The following is a 17,588-nucleotide window of genomic DNA, read 5'->3' as shown; positions in this document are numbered from 1 at the left end:
AACCAATGGACAATTTCAAGGCCGCCAACGCATTTTTTTATGATGTGCGTGTGCTCGAAACAGAGCCCGCTCTCAGGACACCGAGGCCTTCGGGGCTGCGAGTGTATATCAATCGGTCAGGATTTCACTTGCCAAAGCTGTATTTTGCCATTCAGCTTGCTCCCCAGGAAGATAGTGACATTGTACTATAATAAACTCAAAATTAATATTTGACGGGATTTGCTGAAACTGGTACACGGGCAGTGGGTTCGATTTTGCCCACGAATCGATTTCGTCTATTCATGATTTACCCCTGGCTATTCTCATCACCACATGCGAATAGGATGAATCGATTACATACCGCTTCCAGGGCTCATGGCATGAAAATCGAACGACATGCACGAGATTCCATTCATGATTCGATTCGTGGGCGTAATCAAACGCACCCACTGTGAATTTTGTCTGCCTGAAAAAAAAAGTGTTATTCTGCTAGAGAGTACATGCACTTTAACCCTCAGTTGCATGCTTTCATGAGTCACTATTATTATTATGAGCTGTGGTTGCTGGGCGAGTTGTATGCATGTTGGTTCTCGGAAGAACTGCACCGAGGTGGTCAATCTTTTCTCTCATGTTCTCGGCAGCAACTGAACCGGCTTTGTGACTCTTTTCTCTGGTGTCCTATGTAGGATTGCATGCGCTGGAGCACCATTGCATGTGAGACCTGCACATTATGGAAGCTATCCACCTACCGGTAAATGGACTGCACTCTCGTTCCGGTATAATGCGCTTTGGTCTCGTGCGTTCTGGTGCTTTGCTGTTGGATAATCTACCAAGCCATTGTAGCCAACCACATGACCTGATTTATATGTGGTTTGTACTGGTTTTGAAGTAGTGGAGCCTGGTTTGTACTGGTTTTGAAGTAGTGGAGCCTGGATTATCACCCTCAAATTCCGCAAAGGGTGCATCACAGTGTTGATGTTATAGTACTTGTACAATCATTATGACCATGCAATGTTTGCTCAGTTGTAGATCTGTACGGTACTTTGTTTCCTGCTTGCCAGGTGTTGCTCCATGGCCTATACATGTACTTTGTGTAGACTAGTTCAGTTGTTAGTCGAGGTGCAGCCCTACCTGCTGCTTTATATTATTTGGGATGCTGTCACCGTGTCACGGCTATAATAACTCTCATACAGTCATTTATATTTGAGTACTGTCGTGCGACATCATGCCTTTATTATTATCAAGACCTTGAATTGCTCAATACCTTGTAGGCATCTGCAATAGTGGCTACTATTAAAGTAGATTTTCCACAGTAGTAATTGGTCTGGATCATGTTGAGTTTCTGCTGTATATTGACTGCCACAAAGGGCTGCTATCACAAGCTAAATTTTTCTTCCTTTCCTAGCTCCCCAGTGTCAGTAGCGATACTGCCACTTACAGTCACGTTCACTGTCCTGCTTTCTATGCATTCAGTCTGTTCGTATTCTAGTTCTATTAGTCTCCCGTTCTTTACTCTTCCCTCCTCTCTCCCATAGTTGCACCGCTCGACTATGCATGGTGATTTTTTTTAATGTTTTGGGACTAATTAATCTTGTGTAGCTTCTTGTACATGTACTTCAGTGTTTCTCACAAAGGCTGTCTTTTGTCTTACTGAGCCTCACTGGCCTTGGCATTGTGACGCGGGATTCAAGGTCCACCGATGATGGAGCCCATGCCCAGGACCCTGTGATTATGTAGCCGTGAACTGAGTAGCCGTGGCTCTCTTGGCAACAGGAACAGTCCGCAAACTGTACACACAGTCACTGTCACATGCCGGCAGTACATCAATGTGCTCAGTGTGTTGGCAGGGTCACCCTTATGCAGGCAACTCCATGTTGCTAATCATATGGTCGCAGTGAGCTAACTTTTTTCCACTGCCGCGTCCACGTAGTGACTAGTCGTTGGACATACATGTAAACAAGATTGACCCTACACTGAGACACTGCTTGGACTTATTTTTTAAGTTATTATCCTGTGCATTGTGTAATCCCAGGGGCGTAGCAGCTAGTTCGGCTGGTAGTGGTATGGCTTTGGCCGGACCCCCTTTTTTTAACACAATGGCATAAGTGCCCAGAATCATGCGCAGGATTTTGCACCCTAATTTCAAATTTTTCACGGGAAGACCTCCCCGACCCCTCCTGTCCGACCACCTCCAACGGCGGTGCACGCGCCTGAATCACACATGATCCACTGATCCAGGAGGCTATTACAGTAATGAAGGGGGGGGGGGGGGTTGAAGACTCCAGTCTCGGTGGTCTTCATCTTGGCCAGAGTCTGAGACTGTGAGAGCCAGGAATCAGTGAAGTCTCTTCTTGACACTCATGTCATGATGTACTCAGGTCAGAGAGTCATAAAAATCTGATCTCATGTATGACGTAATCATGGTAATGAGTGGCCAGGTAAATGTCGTACATATTTACACACATACCGTAAAGTACCGCCTCATTTTGTACAGAAAGTGAGTTTTCAAAGAAAGTATGAACAGATGAAGTCGGAGTACTGTACATGTACTGAGTACTTTGTTGAATACGAGCTATAGTTATAGCACCCTATCAATGTGAGCCCTGAGTAGTGGAGAACTCGTAGTTGTGTTCAATTATGGCACCTTACCCTCTGTCACGGGATGGGACGTGTCCCAATTGCAAGTCGAGTGACGTGGCTTACGTGATTCAGCAAAGGTATGTCAAATGTTACAATTGTGAACATGGAAATTGGCAATTGGCATGTTGCTAATCCACACCTATAAATTACTGGTAAAAGCGATTGATGAACTCTCAGTTACACCGTAGAAGGACGATTAATTTCACATATTCATCAGCACACATACACACATGATCATCTCGAAGGGAATCAATTTCTCTCTCTTTTGGAAGTGAATCGGTTACTTGAAGTACTTTTTTCTTCCTTTTTAAATAGCACAGTGTTTTAATCGCTTGGTGCTTTCTAAATCATTGTCGTGATTTGGCATAGTGATCACGTAGGAATCTGATGTGATCTGTAGTCTAAAATTCTTTCTCCTTTTTCTATGAGAATTGCAACCATCGCATGTGCACTTGTATTACATTTGGGTGGTCTGTACTTATCAAGTGTTTTTAAAACCTCCTCTGAGTGTCAAAGCAGGGTACCGGTGCGGTGCGGCAGGTACGGCCAAAGACACACGAATAATTTCATTTTGAGAGTTTCGAAGCAATACAATATAGGCTATTTGGTCCCAATTTTCAGAAAAAATATTTCCCGCGGGAGAACCCCTGAGCTCCCACTCGGTCTCTTAGGTCACGGTCACACTGCTCGTAGCTTTCGGTTGGCCAGCTGAAACGCTCTTTGCGCTTTCAGCTCCATTCAGCTGACTGTCTGGTCACCCTGCATTCTCAGCACCAGCTGAATGACTGAAACATGCTTTAAAAGTGTTTTAGAATTTTTCAAACTCTCTGATCATCATTTTTACTCTGAAATAGATCACCTGTTTTGAGATTTCTCTCAATGCAGCTCCCTCACGAGTTATTTTCGAAAGGAACAGGATCCAGCTGTAACCGACAAGAGCATTGCTCTCCTGCAACGACTTTCTAGGCTTTCCTGAGCTGACGACGATCATCAAACTTTTATTTTTGACGTTTTGGGTCTTGAGAGAATGACTGTCAGCTTCACAACAGGTCTCGCCTCCGGCTGCAGAGTCCATGCGTCAGTAGATATGGTGGAGAGGACACTCGCATTGAAAAGGACGTGAAAGCACCATGGGAGAAAGCCAATCCAACTGAAAATTGGGCTATCGATGGAAACTCAATGAAAAGCATGATCAAGGCTGAATGTGGCAGGCAGAATTCAGCCTAACTTTTTTTGGCTGAAAGACGCTCAACAGAATAGCTGCGGAATTCAGCCGTTACCATGGAAAAGGCGGAACATTTCCATGCATCTTCAGCTGAATGGCTGAAAAGTGTGCGGTGTGACCGCGGCCTAACTGAGTCTCACGCGAACTGTGATTTTGTTGCATGGCTGCATGTTAGAGATATTACCGGCATGTTCAAGTTCCCCAGGCCTGTAGAATACGTACACAATATCACTGTGATGTCATCCTCGCACATTTCCTGCACTATAAAATAGGTTCTAATAGTATAGCGTATAGTACTACTGCACCTTTGGTGCTGTGTGGACGGAAAACAGTGCAACGCCCGCTTCGTCCTACAGGTTTATACACATTTTGTGCGCACTTCATCATCATTCTGTACCCGGTCCAGTGCCCTCAAACATAGCAAGATCTCCCAATTCTTACCATGTTGGGGGAAGAATGAAAATCTTGAAGTGTTTCCTAGTGGTGGTAATGTGTCAGCTCTTTAATATTATTAGACACAATCTCATAGCATGTGACAAGCATAGCTAATGCAGGGACAGAATCCCCTGAGACAAGGGCGTTGAGCCAGCCACGGCAATAGTAAGCTAGGAAAACAAAGCGAATATTAATTAAAGCAAAAATGAGTGGAAAATTATAAAGAAAAAAACGATGAACGGAAGTGAGCACAATCAAAATTCGTGCATCACCCAGGTATTCGAGAATGTTCTTCGATAATAATCATTGCGTCTTCTTTCTGGGTTTGTGTTCACTCTGTGTTTCACTGTCTTACATGATATTGCCGTAGGCATTTCTCATCAGGTATACTGGCGCCTGTATTCCGCATACTTCTGAAGACTAACCGTGCTGTGATTGGCTTGGAGCAGCTCGTTGGTACAACGGTACGCATACTCTGTACATTATGTACAAATGTACTTGTACGCTATCACTTTGCAGTGGCATCTGCTGGCAATTATGGCATGTTCCAAAAAAATGTAATCGCATGACCTGCACAAGAGCTCTGTATGGACTTGCTGTTTGTTTCTTTAGCTTTATTTTTCTTCTCCATAGGCACAGGCAAACTATGCCTTCTCACCGGTCGTATTGCCACAGTTCTCACACCATGATGAAGTTGACTTCTAGCTTACTATTGAACTAGGATATACAAACTCATCCAAGCGCTGAAGAACTCCGACGTTCTCACGTTTTGGGCATTGTGTCTGTTCGTATACCGTAAAAGCCCCTGTATACGCCCACTCGAAATTACGCCCACCCTCCGTGTACATGCCCAGTCAGGGGAAGTCAACACTTTTGTTTCAAAATAGCGCCCATGCCCATGTATACGCCCAGGTATGCCGGAAACACCAGTACATGTACAGGTACTGATACCCAATACTTACTGCTATCCCTATTCCAAGTATACGCCCGGTTCTAAAATAACGCCCGTGCCCTTGTATACGCCCAGGAAATCGAGGCTGCTATTCTATACGCCCGGGGCATATACACGGGCTTTTACGGTACTGGTATTTCCATGCGAATCAATTATCTCCTACACAAAAGCCATAAAATTGCTTGTCAATGCTCGCCGTTTAAGGGGATGTGAGATGTTCCTGGTTGGCGATGAAGCCATTGTCCTCTTGGCATGGGTTGATGGACAACCACTCCATGTGCAGTATACATCACGATACAGTTGAACATCGATTATCCGACCACCTCTGGGCAGACAACTGTCAGGCGGTGTTCAGATAAGGCAAATGTTCCGGATAAGAAAAAACTGTCACTCACACACTTTCAGTGGTTATTACTAGCCGCACGACCTTTTTACTTTTCAAATTTTTCGTATTTTTTGAATGGCTCACTACATGCACAGTGCGTACTCTACGGCACGTGCGCCCAAAACAACTGTTACGGATAATCGAATGGTCGGATAGTCGATGTGCGGATAATCGATGTTCAACTGTAGTAAGCTACTATGGTGTATTGTGCAAGATGGCAAAGACGTTTTTCAAAGCATGGTTTTTAAACTTTTGCTGTAATGAGTGATGTCGGGTGGACACTGCAGCTGCGTACCGTTCGGAGTGTGGATTCTTTTCTTTCTTCTCATTATTGAATACCATGGCCCTTCTGCTTTCGTCTCCATCTTTTTCGTTCCCTTCTGATTGTGCTTCGATGTTTGCACAGGAATTACCTAGTATGATCTGTTGTGATCAGTGTACGACTATGTCTACATTGCGTGGCTGCTTCAATCTGGACTGGCGCTACACCACCTTGCCGGCTGCATTCGCTTTGACCCGAGACATGGTGCGTTTTACCATATTTTATCGGTTGTTAGTGGACCTTTTATTCGCAAAATTACCCCAGAAATAAGGGATAGACTTGCAACTAGAATACGACTTTATAGGCTCATTCAAAGTTTCACCAAGACACCGTGATTCAATTTTCACTTTTTGTACAGTATCAAAGAGTGCAGTCAAGCTCGTGTAAAACGACACAGGCAGGCATTATTTCCGATAAGTCACTTCAACCGATCCCGGCGTACTGTAAACATGGTGCTGCAGTCAACATGTTTCCGTCTTTATCGATGATCTGTCGTTTATTACCAATGTTGTTGTATCCAAGCTTTGCGCAATGTACTAATTTCTGACTCGAGCGCTAGGAACCTCAAAATGTTGGTTGATTTGATTTCGACTTCTCTGGAGCAACAAGAAACATAGCCCCGATATTGTTTGTGCGCCTTTCATAGCATGGGTATAGTATAGTATCCTGTGAAACGAGCCCACAAGCAAAACATTGAGCGGCCTGTCCTGAGAAACACTGTGCTAGCTTGAAGTTGATTCTTGTGTTGTTTGTTTGCCATCCTTTTCCCATGTTCGTCCCTCTGCACAGATCCAGTGTGAAGAAAGAGAGCCCGTGGACATGCGCCAGCTAATGGAGCTTGGTAAGTCATTTTCGCACCACGTTTATACGGAGGTACAGTCACTCGTTGACAAGTGAGAAAGTTGGGTTTTGCGGCCTAATCTTGGGGTGGGTAACGATCCTGTGCGGGTGATGACGTTCCTACGGATGCTGAGAGCTCAGTGTAATTGAGTATAACACGAATCGTGAATTTTTTTCGGGGAGGTTGAGTCTCGTCTGCGTCTCGTGAAAAACTTTCAGTACAACGAATCAGGTCATCCTTGACTCATTTGCGCGAGATGATACAGTAGACCGGGGTCTGTGCTCTTCGTTTGGAGAGTGCCATGTGGCTGTATGTGCGTGGATGCTGGGTCATGATCCTGTACTTGACGCACACGGTTGGATTTCATTGAGCAGCACTGTATACGAACATGCGTAACAATAAGTACTGACTTGCCAACTTCACCACCAGTACCTACTGCTTAGTAGTGTATGACCAGGACATGCTGCACCATTGTCACTGGAACTAACACCAGACTCAACTAGGAGCTACGGTACTCGTCACGCCAAGTGAAGCATCTTATGAAATGGACTTGTCATCGTATCTTATTGTCACCAGTCCTGGTGATGTCCTAGATAGGACATCACGGAACCCAGCATGCCCCAGCATACATACTATGCTGTTCCCATAGTAATCGTGACACGTGACTCAAAACTTTGTGTCGCGTCCGAGGAAGATGAACATGTCGCACTCAAAACAAACGCAACGAAGGCCTTTCGTCTCAAAAGTAATTATTAGTTGTCGTTCTCCTGGCGGCTTGCCTCAAGCGAGTCGAGATTCGTATCTTGCCTCTTACCTTCACGAATTTTATTTTCCTCGTTGTGGAGTACGCCTGGACAAAGGAACTGGCAAGCGAATCGTTTTGGTCAAATTGAAAATTGCAAGTGCACAAGAGGATTGGCGAAGCAATTTGTGTTCGCACTTTCAGCAGAGCAGTAGCTGCTGCTGCGATAAAGTTTTTACTTTCGCCATTGGCTTCAGGCAGCAGAAGGATCTGGCTGAAAGCGATGGCGATACGTCCATGACAACCACGTCCTGGGTTGATATCCAAGAAAGACCGTCCAAGGTCCAGTTTTAGCCAAGAGCTGTCGTATCCAAGAAATCAAAAACGCCAACAGCAAGCTTTGGCCAAATAATATCTTCCAGGCAGTAATTTACGGGCCTAGCGCCTGCTGGCTCGTCTTCCTCCTCTGCATGGCCAGGTTTGGGGCGAAATGAACGCACGGGGCGTGAACATGGTGAAGAAACATTCCAAAGCCAAAATATTCAAAATTAGAACCAATCGTTTCCAAAGAAGCGCCGCGTGGCTACGAGAAACCCCACATGAAATCCCCAAACGAAAACGGCCATTCGGTCGGGTATTCGATGGAGAATCGAATATACACTACCTCAATCCCCGCCGATGTCTGATATTCTCCGCCTATTCCCTCAAACTTGACCAATTCGGAAAGAAATCCATCGCCATTACGATCGTGCATCCTCCACATACATTCAGAAATGCTCACGCAGCACTTCTTTTCATCGCGTGTGCGCGACCGACGCTTCCATGACAACTCTGGGACAGGTAACCAATCAGACTCATTCAGAGTGCGATGTCCTAGATAGGACATCTCCCCGACTGGTCACACTTCACACTTCCTTTTGTGTGTCTTGCTGTGTAGCTGGTATATGTTGCAGTGGTCCGTATGTCCCTGCTTCAGTTTGTTACATCATCTGATGTGTGATTGATTCAAGAAACTCTAAGTAGCAACACGGAATAGCAACAGATGTGTTTCCTTGGTGAGGACCCAACCACTTATGATATTGTGTGTGGGTATGCGTGCTTGGGTGTGGATGTGCATGCTTGTGTGTGGGTGTGCGTGGGTGTGCATGCGGGGTGTGCATGCGGGGTGTGCTTGTGCATGCGTATGGCCATGGTGTTCACATATCCAGGTCATGAGTGTTTGAAACAGCTGCAGCCCACCTTTCCCAGCGCCGCTCCGGTTGTATTCAGCAATAGCAATCAGCCGACAATGCCCTCTGCTAGCACGATTGCACCATCTTCATTGCAAGACACCATCGCATCCACATTGCGGTCTGTGCGCAAGGAATGTGAGATTAATATCGGCCATCAGCACGGTGAACAGAAGAACAAGTCGTTGCTGCTTTCACGTAAAACAACATCCGGTGAAAAACGTTCACGGTGGTCAAATGCCACAGTCAAGAACGTGTCCCTTCGCGAAGAGAGAAAGGACAGCTCACCAACCAGATATGCTGTTGCTGCTGCTGTCAGACCCAGTATCAATGCCGATCAGCCACAGCAGCAGAAATGGAAGTCTTTTGGTTCGGCGGAGAACAATGTTGCATTTCGTCAACAGTCTGAACGACCAGACCTGTCCAGTACTGCGGATAGTCATAATGCTGCTGATAGTCCTGCAGCTCAGTTCTCAGCATCTGCAAGCGACAGTAGTCGGGAAATGCCGACAAATAGAACTTTTCAGACTGCCTCCTCTGTCAACACAGCCATAGCTGGTACCTGCTCCAGTATCAAAGATGGTGTTGCTGCTCCAACTCTGCCAAGTAGCACTGATTCCAGTATTGATAGTAAGGTACATGAGCCTGACACTGTCTCTAACGTCGGTATCAAATCTGCAGCTCCAACACCAGTGGCATCATTCAACACTGATCATGACTCTTCCGAATGTGGCGAGATCACCGAGGAGCCTGAGACCTGCCCGGATGGAGTATCTAGCACAGTTTGGCAGTTCTATCAAAATCGTGTGTTGAATTCTAAGTCATCCAGGTCTGGCGACAGCGCGCCAATGCCCGTCAATGCTGCTGCAGGAACCACCGAAGCTGGCGGTGTTGGTCAAGAGAACTGCGCTATGTCTTCCGAATCATGGAGTGCTGTCAATGTTCAGGAGGTGTTGCGTGCCAGCAATGCTAGCTTCTCACAGACCTACGATGAGCAAGCTGCCAAGCAAAGGGTTGCTGCTCTTCGCCGAAAGTCAAGAAGCAGTGCAAGCCACGCCAATGTCAGTGATAAACAACAAACAAACAAAGTATCACAGGTGCGAAACACTGTCAGTAGCATCTTGATGAGCCACATGGCATTTGACTCACCGTCTCAAGAAGAGGGAAAGAAGCAAGCGCCATCAATCGTAGATGCAATAGCAGCAACCAATGTGGAATCGGAGAGACACTCTACTACTAGCACGAGTGCAGACTGCGATGCCACAGATCAGCCTGTGTCTGACACCGCTTCAGATATGTCTTCTATTGCTGAGTGTGCTGTTCAGGGAGTTCCGGGTGAGGGTGAGGCACATGCATCTCAATGTGTACCTGATCCAAAGGAAGGCAAGGATAATGTTTCACAAATTGCAAGCCATGTACATAGCGAAGTTCGTACTTCAGGCTCAACTTCACTTGTGACAGCTGCTTTAGATAATAAGCGTGATGGGTATGAATTATCATCCGCCACATCTACTATGATAGCTAGTACTACTACTACAACTACTGAAAAGTCTGCAAGTTCTAATCTTGCCACAAGTGTGTCAAACATCTCAGCATCTCCTTCCATCACCCAACCACAGTACCTCCACTCCAACGCCGTCACTAAACCATACTCATCCTTAGCCGTCGACAGTAGTCCTGCATTCCGTTATCCGTATGGTGCCGTTATGGCTTCTTCTGCCAATCAGCCACTAGCATCGCTTGTCCCACAGGAGAGTAGGACAACAAGGCAAGCTGCAGCCAGTACAGGGGGCAGTGAGGACACTTCGTCAACTAGCTGTGTTCCTGGCACTCTTGCCAATCCTGCTTCAGTTAGGCTTTCCAATCTGGTAGTGTATTCGTCAGACGATGATGACGACGATGATGATGATGATGATGACAATGAGGAAGGAAAAGAGGAAGATACTAGCACCGGTCATGGCACTGCTGCTGCCGCTGGTGGTGATGATCACGATGCATCTATGACAGCCGATGTGCTGTCACCCGACGGTGTTGGTAATGATGACCTGAGTATGCTGTCACCATCGAATATTGCAGAGTGGCAAGTGTTAGATGAAGCAACAGATGAGGTAGACAACCCTGGCAGTGATGCAGCGGGTAAGGAAAATAGTGCAGACTCGGTAGTGGTCACAAATGCCGCAACTGTTGATGGTGGCAGCGATGGGACAGGGAAGGACGATGATCAATCTGCCACAGCTCCAGTGTATCCTGTGTCCATGACTGGTGCGTGCCCGTACTGCTTCTCATCCGATGTTGTGTACATTATTCTATGCCCGGAGTCTCAGCCAGACGCTGATCTTCCACCTCTGTTACGCAACCTCCTGCTCTGCGGCTGTGCTGAGAAGCTACCTCCACCAGAAGGTTAGTTCTGAGTGAATCCGATTTTCCCGTGTGTTATCCTATGCCTACCCTTCTCTGACAGTGCTTATCCATGAGCAGTACAGTGTACTATCATACTTAGTAGTCAGTCAGTCTGTATTGATGACACGGGCCGCTACTGCAGTGATGGACAGTGCAATCCCCAGACCTCTGTTGAATAAAACAGTGCCCAGCACCCCACGGCTCCATGTTGAATAAAACAGTGCCCAGCACCCCACGGCTCCTGCGCTACAAACACTAGACTATGCACTCGGGCACGACATGGCTTCATTCATGGTGATGGCGACTTTTCACTACTTTGCTCGAGTGTGTGTGTGTGGGAGGGGGAGGTACTTACTTTCGTAGTAGGGGCGAATTTTGCCCGTCATCCAGTAGGTACCGGTACTACATAATTTTTTAAACCTTGTGACGTCTCAAGTTGCTGAATGTGGATTGCTTGTAAGTTGAACTGTATAAGTACATTGTATGTTGGTTTTGGTCTTTGTCTAACTTACTAACTTATTGTGTTCAAGTGTCTTGTATAATGGTAACAAGGGAGTGACTGAGGTTTAAGGTTACCAAACATTTTTTAGGAATTGTTTTAGGAATCCTATCCGCAGACTTCATTGCACCACTGTGTTGCTGATGTGCTGTACCTGATATGTCCACGATTATGTGCATGCTTGTGTGTACTGACGTTGCACTGGTGGGGGTTTGTGGCCTATTGTTTGTATCAGATGGTCAGGAGGTGCCATCGTTCCAGTGTCGCAGCTGTGGCTATGGCTTCAACTTGAACTGGGTTGCTACATCGCTGGAGGCTATATTTGGTGTGAATGATGAACCAGTAGATCTTGATCCCGGGTAAGCGATATCTGATCAGCTCTCTCTCTCTCTCTCTCTCTCTCTCTCTCTCTCTCTCTCTCTCTCTCTCTCTCTCTCTCTCTCTCTTCTCCCTCTCTCTCCCCCCCCCCCTCCCTCTCTCTCTTTCTCTCTCTCTCTCTCTGTCCTTTGGTCGCGATGGTACTACATGCAGATACTGATGATGAAGGTTTTCCTTGAGATAGTGGTGATGTCAAAGTAGTTTAACATTTGTTATGAGCATGGTATGCCTCTGCCACTCTTCCACCGGGGCTTGTTGCCAGTTGTTGCTGCCGCTGTCACTGCTGCTGTATGGTTTATTTATGAAAAGGATTTGCTGTGCCGTCATTCCAACACACCGGCCACCATGATTGATTCAGATTCCAGAACATTTTCTTGTGGCGAACTTTGCAGATTGACAACTAACCACTAAAAAACGTCAGGAAAATGATCGTATCTGTTATCTGCTGAGGATGGAGGGAGCGTCAAAATTGAATTGTGAGGTAGAGATTTCAAGCAGGAAAACACTAGGGCTTCTTGTGGATTGCTCAAGCTTGATTCAGTGGAGTCTGCAAGTCTTCATAATCGTAGTTCTCTTGATTGATCTGTATTTTGCACGTGTGTGCATGTGTGCTTGTGCTTGTATGTGTGCCTGCGTGTGTTGTTTGGCTTGTTTATTGCAATGTGCAGCAAAACGGACGATGGTGCCTCTCCATCTCCAGGTTCTGAGTCACCAACGTGCAACACACCAGCAAAGGAGGAGGATTTAGAAGATAAACCAGTCACCGAAGCTGAAGATGCTGTTGTTGGTCCAGAGCATGATGCTGCCGGCCAGGGCAGTGACTGGGATATCTACTGGGAACAGTTGACATCGGCGCAGAAAGCAGACTACACCGAATGGTATGCCACTCATGTGCGTCAGCAGGCTGCACTTCATGCCATATCATCATCCTTGCCTGCTCCTTTTGTACCGATCCCAGTACCGAACTCAAAACCAACAGCGGCTAGTTATACAGCTATAAACATTGCTGTGAACACTGCTAAGAAGCCTAGTGAGACTACTGCTGGGAGTACTGTGGACGAAGAAGCTGCTGAACAGCCTGGAAGAACAGAACGTCAACTGTTGGCTTCTTTACCTGAGGAGGTTCATCAGCTTGAAGCTTTGCTGAGTCGTATCGACAAGGCCAAAGCTGAAGAGCAACCCAAGGATACCAACAACAGCTGCTCTGTGGATAAGCCAGCAGAGCTAACAGCCACCGACAAGCCGTGGTGGCAAGTTGTAGCTGAGCGGCCAGTTCTGACAGCTGAAGATACCTCACTTTCCGCTCCCGCTGCTAGTGGGTCTTGCAGTGGCTCGTCACCAGCGTCTTCTCCAGCTCCCAGTGCCTCATCGCCAACCATTGCTGCAGCAGCGACAGCGGAGATGCCAACCGGCCCTGTGGCTTCACCCGATAAGTTACCCAGTAGCAGCAGCAGCGATGCTGCTGCAGTATCAACACCAACTGCCAGCAGCTGTGGCACTGTTGACAGCTATGTAGCACAGTCTGGTAGTGTAAGCACTGGTAGTGGTGTCCACAGTAGCCATGGCAACGGCACTAGTGCCGGCGGCTATGTCAAGCAGTATGAGGAGTACAGTGTCCAAGGAGCATTCAATCCCTACACTGGGAAATTCCAGAAAAATTCGGCTCTTTTTCAGAAAGCTGCCAGTAGCAGTGAAGATCATACCATCCGTCACATGCAACATCATTTCGACACTGAAGAATTGACCATTGGCCCGGAGCAGCCTCCACCGAAAAAGCCCAAACTCTCCCGCACCGACATTGAGCATTTGAAGGTAAAAAAGAAGGAGAAGAAACGGCAGTTACGAGTGAATGGCAGTTGAGTGGCGGCATTGTTGTTCGGGTACTCCAGCAGCGTGTCTCTCCCATTATGTTTGCAGTACACTTTTTTACTGTCTTCACCGGTATTTTATTTCTACGCCCTGTACTAGTAGTAGGCCCCATAGCTGCGCTCTCGTATAGTGTATGGTTGCTGGCCTATGTACTAGAGTGCCAGAATACCCGTCATAATAATTATTATAATAATGTCACCGGTCTTGTATCCACCATGGGAACACTTTGTTCTGTCGAGCTGGACATCTATGCTAGGATCTATTCATTCACGAAAACCATGTATGCAAGGACTTACAACTGAACATCCTATTCTTTGGATTGCTGTGTGTGTGTGTGGGGGGGGGGGGGGGGGGAGGGGATTGTGCACTTCACCACCAGTGGCTAATGATAAGTGTGTGCTGCTGTGTGGTTTTTCCGTTCATGTACGTACAGTGCAATAATTAAAAATATTATTTTGTCAGTATCTACAACTTACTTGGGGTCATGTTGCTGGTGTGTGAGGTCGGCCAGAGAGCGCGTTTGGTGGAGGTGGAATTACTTTATTGATAAGCAGGCCGAAAGCTGCTGCTTACCACTTGAGAACATGACAGTGCCGGCCAAAGAAATCCAACCTCTTGAATATAACTGTCCCTCCAGGAAATCGCGATTCCACGGATGCAACAAATTTCGCGATTTTGGCCCAAACCCGCGATTTCCTGCGTTTTTTGTTGTTTTCTGCACCGTATCTCACATTTTTGGCACTTTTCACACAGTTCTTTCCATGATCCTGTAGGTTATTTGCACACTACGACTCCCGAGTAGATATACGATGCAACAAATTTCGTGATTTGGTCCAAATCCGCAATTTTCTGCAAATAATTCCGCAAATTCCTGGCAAGTTCTGCATCATTCCGCACTTTTTGTTACTTTCTGCCGCAAGTCTTTTCCGCAAATTCCCGCAGGGACAGATAAAATAGCGCCAGGCGCTACGCACCCCTTGCACTGCACACACTGGTCTGTGCATTCTAACGCGGCGCTACTTTATTCACGAGGTTCGATTTCTTTGGCCAGCACTGTACATGTACTTTGATCTGCTGTGTGTAATGATAGGACACCGGTACGATGTTTCACAAACTAAATTCATCAACTCGCTTACTGTCATGCAGAGGCTACTTGGAACAGGCTGAAGGCGAGGATACTGCCCCATTTACCGGGAAGGCACCAAACAACTAGGAGAAGTTGAGCATAACACTGGGCGGCAACATGAAATTACAACTGCCCATTGCACACAGGTGGGCATGCGTGCTCGCCCATAAAAATGCAGAAAACATGAAAACATGCACACACCACCAGACGACAAATAGGCACAGATTTCTTAAAAAATGCACTTCATACAGCAAAATTGGCAGGGTAGATAATAATGGTCAATAATTCAATCCCTATGAAAAATCTAACAGAACCATACAAGTCCAGGACAAGACACTGCAAAGCAGCATACGCATAAAAGCTGATGATGAATGGTAGCAACCAAGAACAGCAATGAGAAATTAGTAGAAAATGTGCCGGTGACATGATGGCGGCAGCAAGGGCAAATATAACACGCTTGTAACATTGCGTAGTCAGTACACATGCATACAAGTGGTGGGTATAGCAAAGCCTGGTGGTGGCGATCATGTAGGCAGTGAGTATAACGGGCAAGGCAGGAGGGGATACAGGTTTCCAATCATGGCGTATGACTGTGAAGCGGATTAGGACACACACACACACACATATACACAAACATCTATACACAGAAGCACTACTGTCTGTGCTGTCACATCATGCTACTCTTTGCTGCTTGCAATGGCAGCGGGAGTGACACAATCGCCAGCAGCTATGCAATGGCAGGCCAGCAGTTGTGACTAGGATATCGTATGGCAGTATCAACGCAAACATACAGGACATGACTACGAGATGTCCACTGTACACAGTACATGTTCGACCCACCGTAAAAATGAGATTTTTTTAATCTGAAAGACATTCCAACCTCCGCCACGCTGTGCAAAGTTTTAATTGGTTAAAGAATGCTGTCGTCATGGCAACAATCACGCCTGTGATCAGCATTCGTGCAATAGACCAGAGAAGAAAAATAAAGAAAGAATGGACTAACGAGACGAAAGGAAGAAATATCTAACCCATACCTACCGTGGCTCACCATTAAAACGTAGGTAGTAGCACCTGCAGCTTGGAAGCACCAGATTGGAGACTGGACTGAATTTTCAGATTGGTCAGCATCCACAACCTGAGGCATCTGCTTGGGGAGTTTGATCAGGCACAATCTCAACTGTCCTGAGATTCTCGTCCTTCTTCTCGGCCTGATTGTTCTCCATACCTGGTAGTGCTGCAGCTACTCGTCTGAATAACTGCTTTACATTGTAACCAGCCTTGGCGCTTGTCTCAATGAACATCACATTAAGCTCTTTGGACTTTCTCTCTCCCTCTTCCGCTGACACTTGGCGTTTGTCGGCAAGGTCGGTTTTGTTGCCAACAAGCATAATGATAACATCTTGTCCTCTCTCCGTCCTCACGTCATCGATCCACTTGTTGGTCTGCTGGAATGAATTCGCATTCGTGATATCGTACACAACAACAGCAACCGTAGAGTCACGAATATAACTTGGAATTAAACTACGAAATCTCTCTTGACCAGCTGTATCCCACAGTTGAAGGCGCACTGTTCTATCCTCCAAATACATAGTTTTGGATAGAAAATCTATTCCGATGGTTGCCTGGTAGGTGTTGTCGAAATTGTCATACATAAATCTTGTGATGAGAGAAGTTTTTCCTACGCTCTGCTCGCCAAGGAAGACGAGCTTGAACTTTCTAAGAGGATTTCCGAAGTCACCCTGAGCCATCACGTCAGTAAAATACCAAACAGAGCAACTGTTTTACTTTATTCTATTCCAGGAGAAGTGATAAACAATAAAGCAGTTTACAAGTGACTTGACAACAAGATACTTGCTGGCTGAAAGGTACAAAGGTTTATCCTGAATTGGAACTTCAACAACTCGAAAGCTCACTTCGCTCCACACTCCTTTTTCCACATCAAGCTCGCATATTTTCTCAGCTTTTTGTTCTTCAAGATTTTTTTATTTTCTAATTTTTTGAGTTGGTCAGATCATGTGCATGCCGGCGCAGACTGCGCTGCGTCAACGTAGCGCTAGCGCGCTCATATCATAGTCATACTCGAGTCATACTCATAGCTACCGCGCGCGTATCGTCTAGCTACCGCGCGCGTACTACCGGTGCATATCTGGCCGGCTGATCTGTAGGCTTTTCCGGATTATGCGTTTTTTCTTGGTCTAAAATGGAAATGGAAAGTGTTTTGAAAAACCCCTATAAATCAAAAAAAATTCTAAAGAAAATGCAAAAAATTACCCAAAAAGCACAAAAAATGCCACCGTTGCCATGGTAACAAAATGGCGACAGCTAGTCGCGTGACATTTGGCACCATGGTGATCATTCATGGTGATCGTGAAGTACCTATCGCTTGCAGGGAGTCGTAAAATACCGGTATTTTACGACTCCCTGACCCAAAGTGGGTCAAAATGGACAAAATGCATTTTGACCCCCAAAATGCAAAAATATGCAAACACATAATCCGGAAAGGCCTACTGATCTGACGTACATGGTGTATTAGTACATTATCCATATAAAAATCGCTCTGTGAGCG

At 46.2% G+C, this 17,588-nt stretch overlaps 3 protein-coding genes across 3 annotated transcripts in view; 2 read left to right on the top strand and 1 right to left on the bottom strand.

Annotated features, from left to right (window-relative positions):
* LOC135814632 (spartin-like) overlaps positions 1 to 1,633 on the top strand; it is a 19,622-nt gene extending 17,989 nt beyond the window's left edge. The window contains exon 18 of the mRNA XM_065327783.1: positions 666 to 1,633. The gene's annotated coding sequence lies outside the window, so the exon portion shown is untranslated. The remainder of the gene's footprint in view (positions 1 to 665) is intronic.
* Positions 1,634 to 2,530: 897 nt separating this feature from the next.
* Positions 2,531 to 14,199, top strand: LOC135814630 (serine-rich adhesin for platelets-like). The gene is made up of 7 exons (XM_065327781.1): positions 2,531 to 2,696; positions 4,650 to 4,743; positions 6,023 to 6,142; positions 6,728 to 6,779; positions 8,730 to 11,150; positions 11,885 to 12,008; positions 12,696 to 14,199. Exons 1-7 carry the CDS (start codon positions 2,617 to 2,619, stop codon positions 13,885 to 13,887), a joined length of 4,083 nt encoding a protein of 1,360 aa, XP_065183853.1. The 5' UTR covers positions 2,531 to 2,616; the 3' UTR covers positions 13,888 to 14,199.
* A 1,046-nt stretch (positions 14,200 to 15,245) lies between these two features.
* On the bottom strand, positions 15,246 to 16,976 carry LOC135814631 (ras-related protein Rab-6A-like). Its single transcript, XM_065327782.1, has one exon. It carries the CDS (start codon positions 16,768 to 16,770, stop codon positions 16,144 to 16,146), a length of 627 nt encoding a protein of 208 aa, XP_065183854.1. The 5' UTR covers positions 16,771 to 16,976; the 3' UTR covers positions 15,246 to 16,143.
* Positions 16,977 to 17,588: the final 612 nt, after the last annotated feature.

Source organism: Sycon ciliatum, chromosome 4, assembly GCF_964019385.1.
Source record: "Sycon ciliatum chromosome 4, ocSycCili1.1, whole genome shotgun sequence".
NCBI lineage: Eukaryota > Metazoa > Porifera > Calcarea > Leucosolenida > Sycettidae > Sycon > Sycon ciliatum.
Note: the sequence above shows the minus strand (reverse complement) of the source record. Positions and strands in the feature narration are given on the sequence as shown.

Coding starts and splice junctions, on each gene's coding strand:
- LOC135814630 (XM_065327781.1), top strand. CDS start 2,617: ATGGCACCTTACCCTCTGTCACGGGATGGGACGTGTCCCAATTGCAAG. Junction 2,697..4,649: donor GCTTACGTGATTCAGCAAAG/GTATGTCAAATG, acceptor ATATTGCCGTAG/GCATTTCTCATCAGGTATAC. Junction 4,744..6,022: donor AGCAGCTCGTTGGTACAACG/GTACGCATACTC, acceptor ATGTTTGCACAG/GAATTACCTAGTATGATCTG.
- LOC135814631 (XM_065327782.1), bottom strand. CDS start 16,770: ATGGCTCAGGGTGACTTCGGAAATCCTCTTAGAAAGTTCAAGCTCGTC.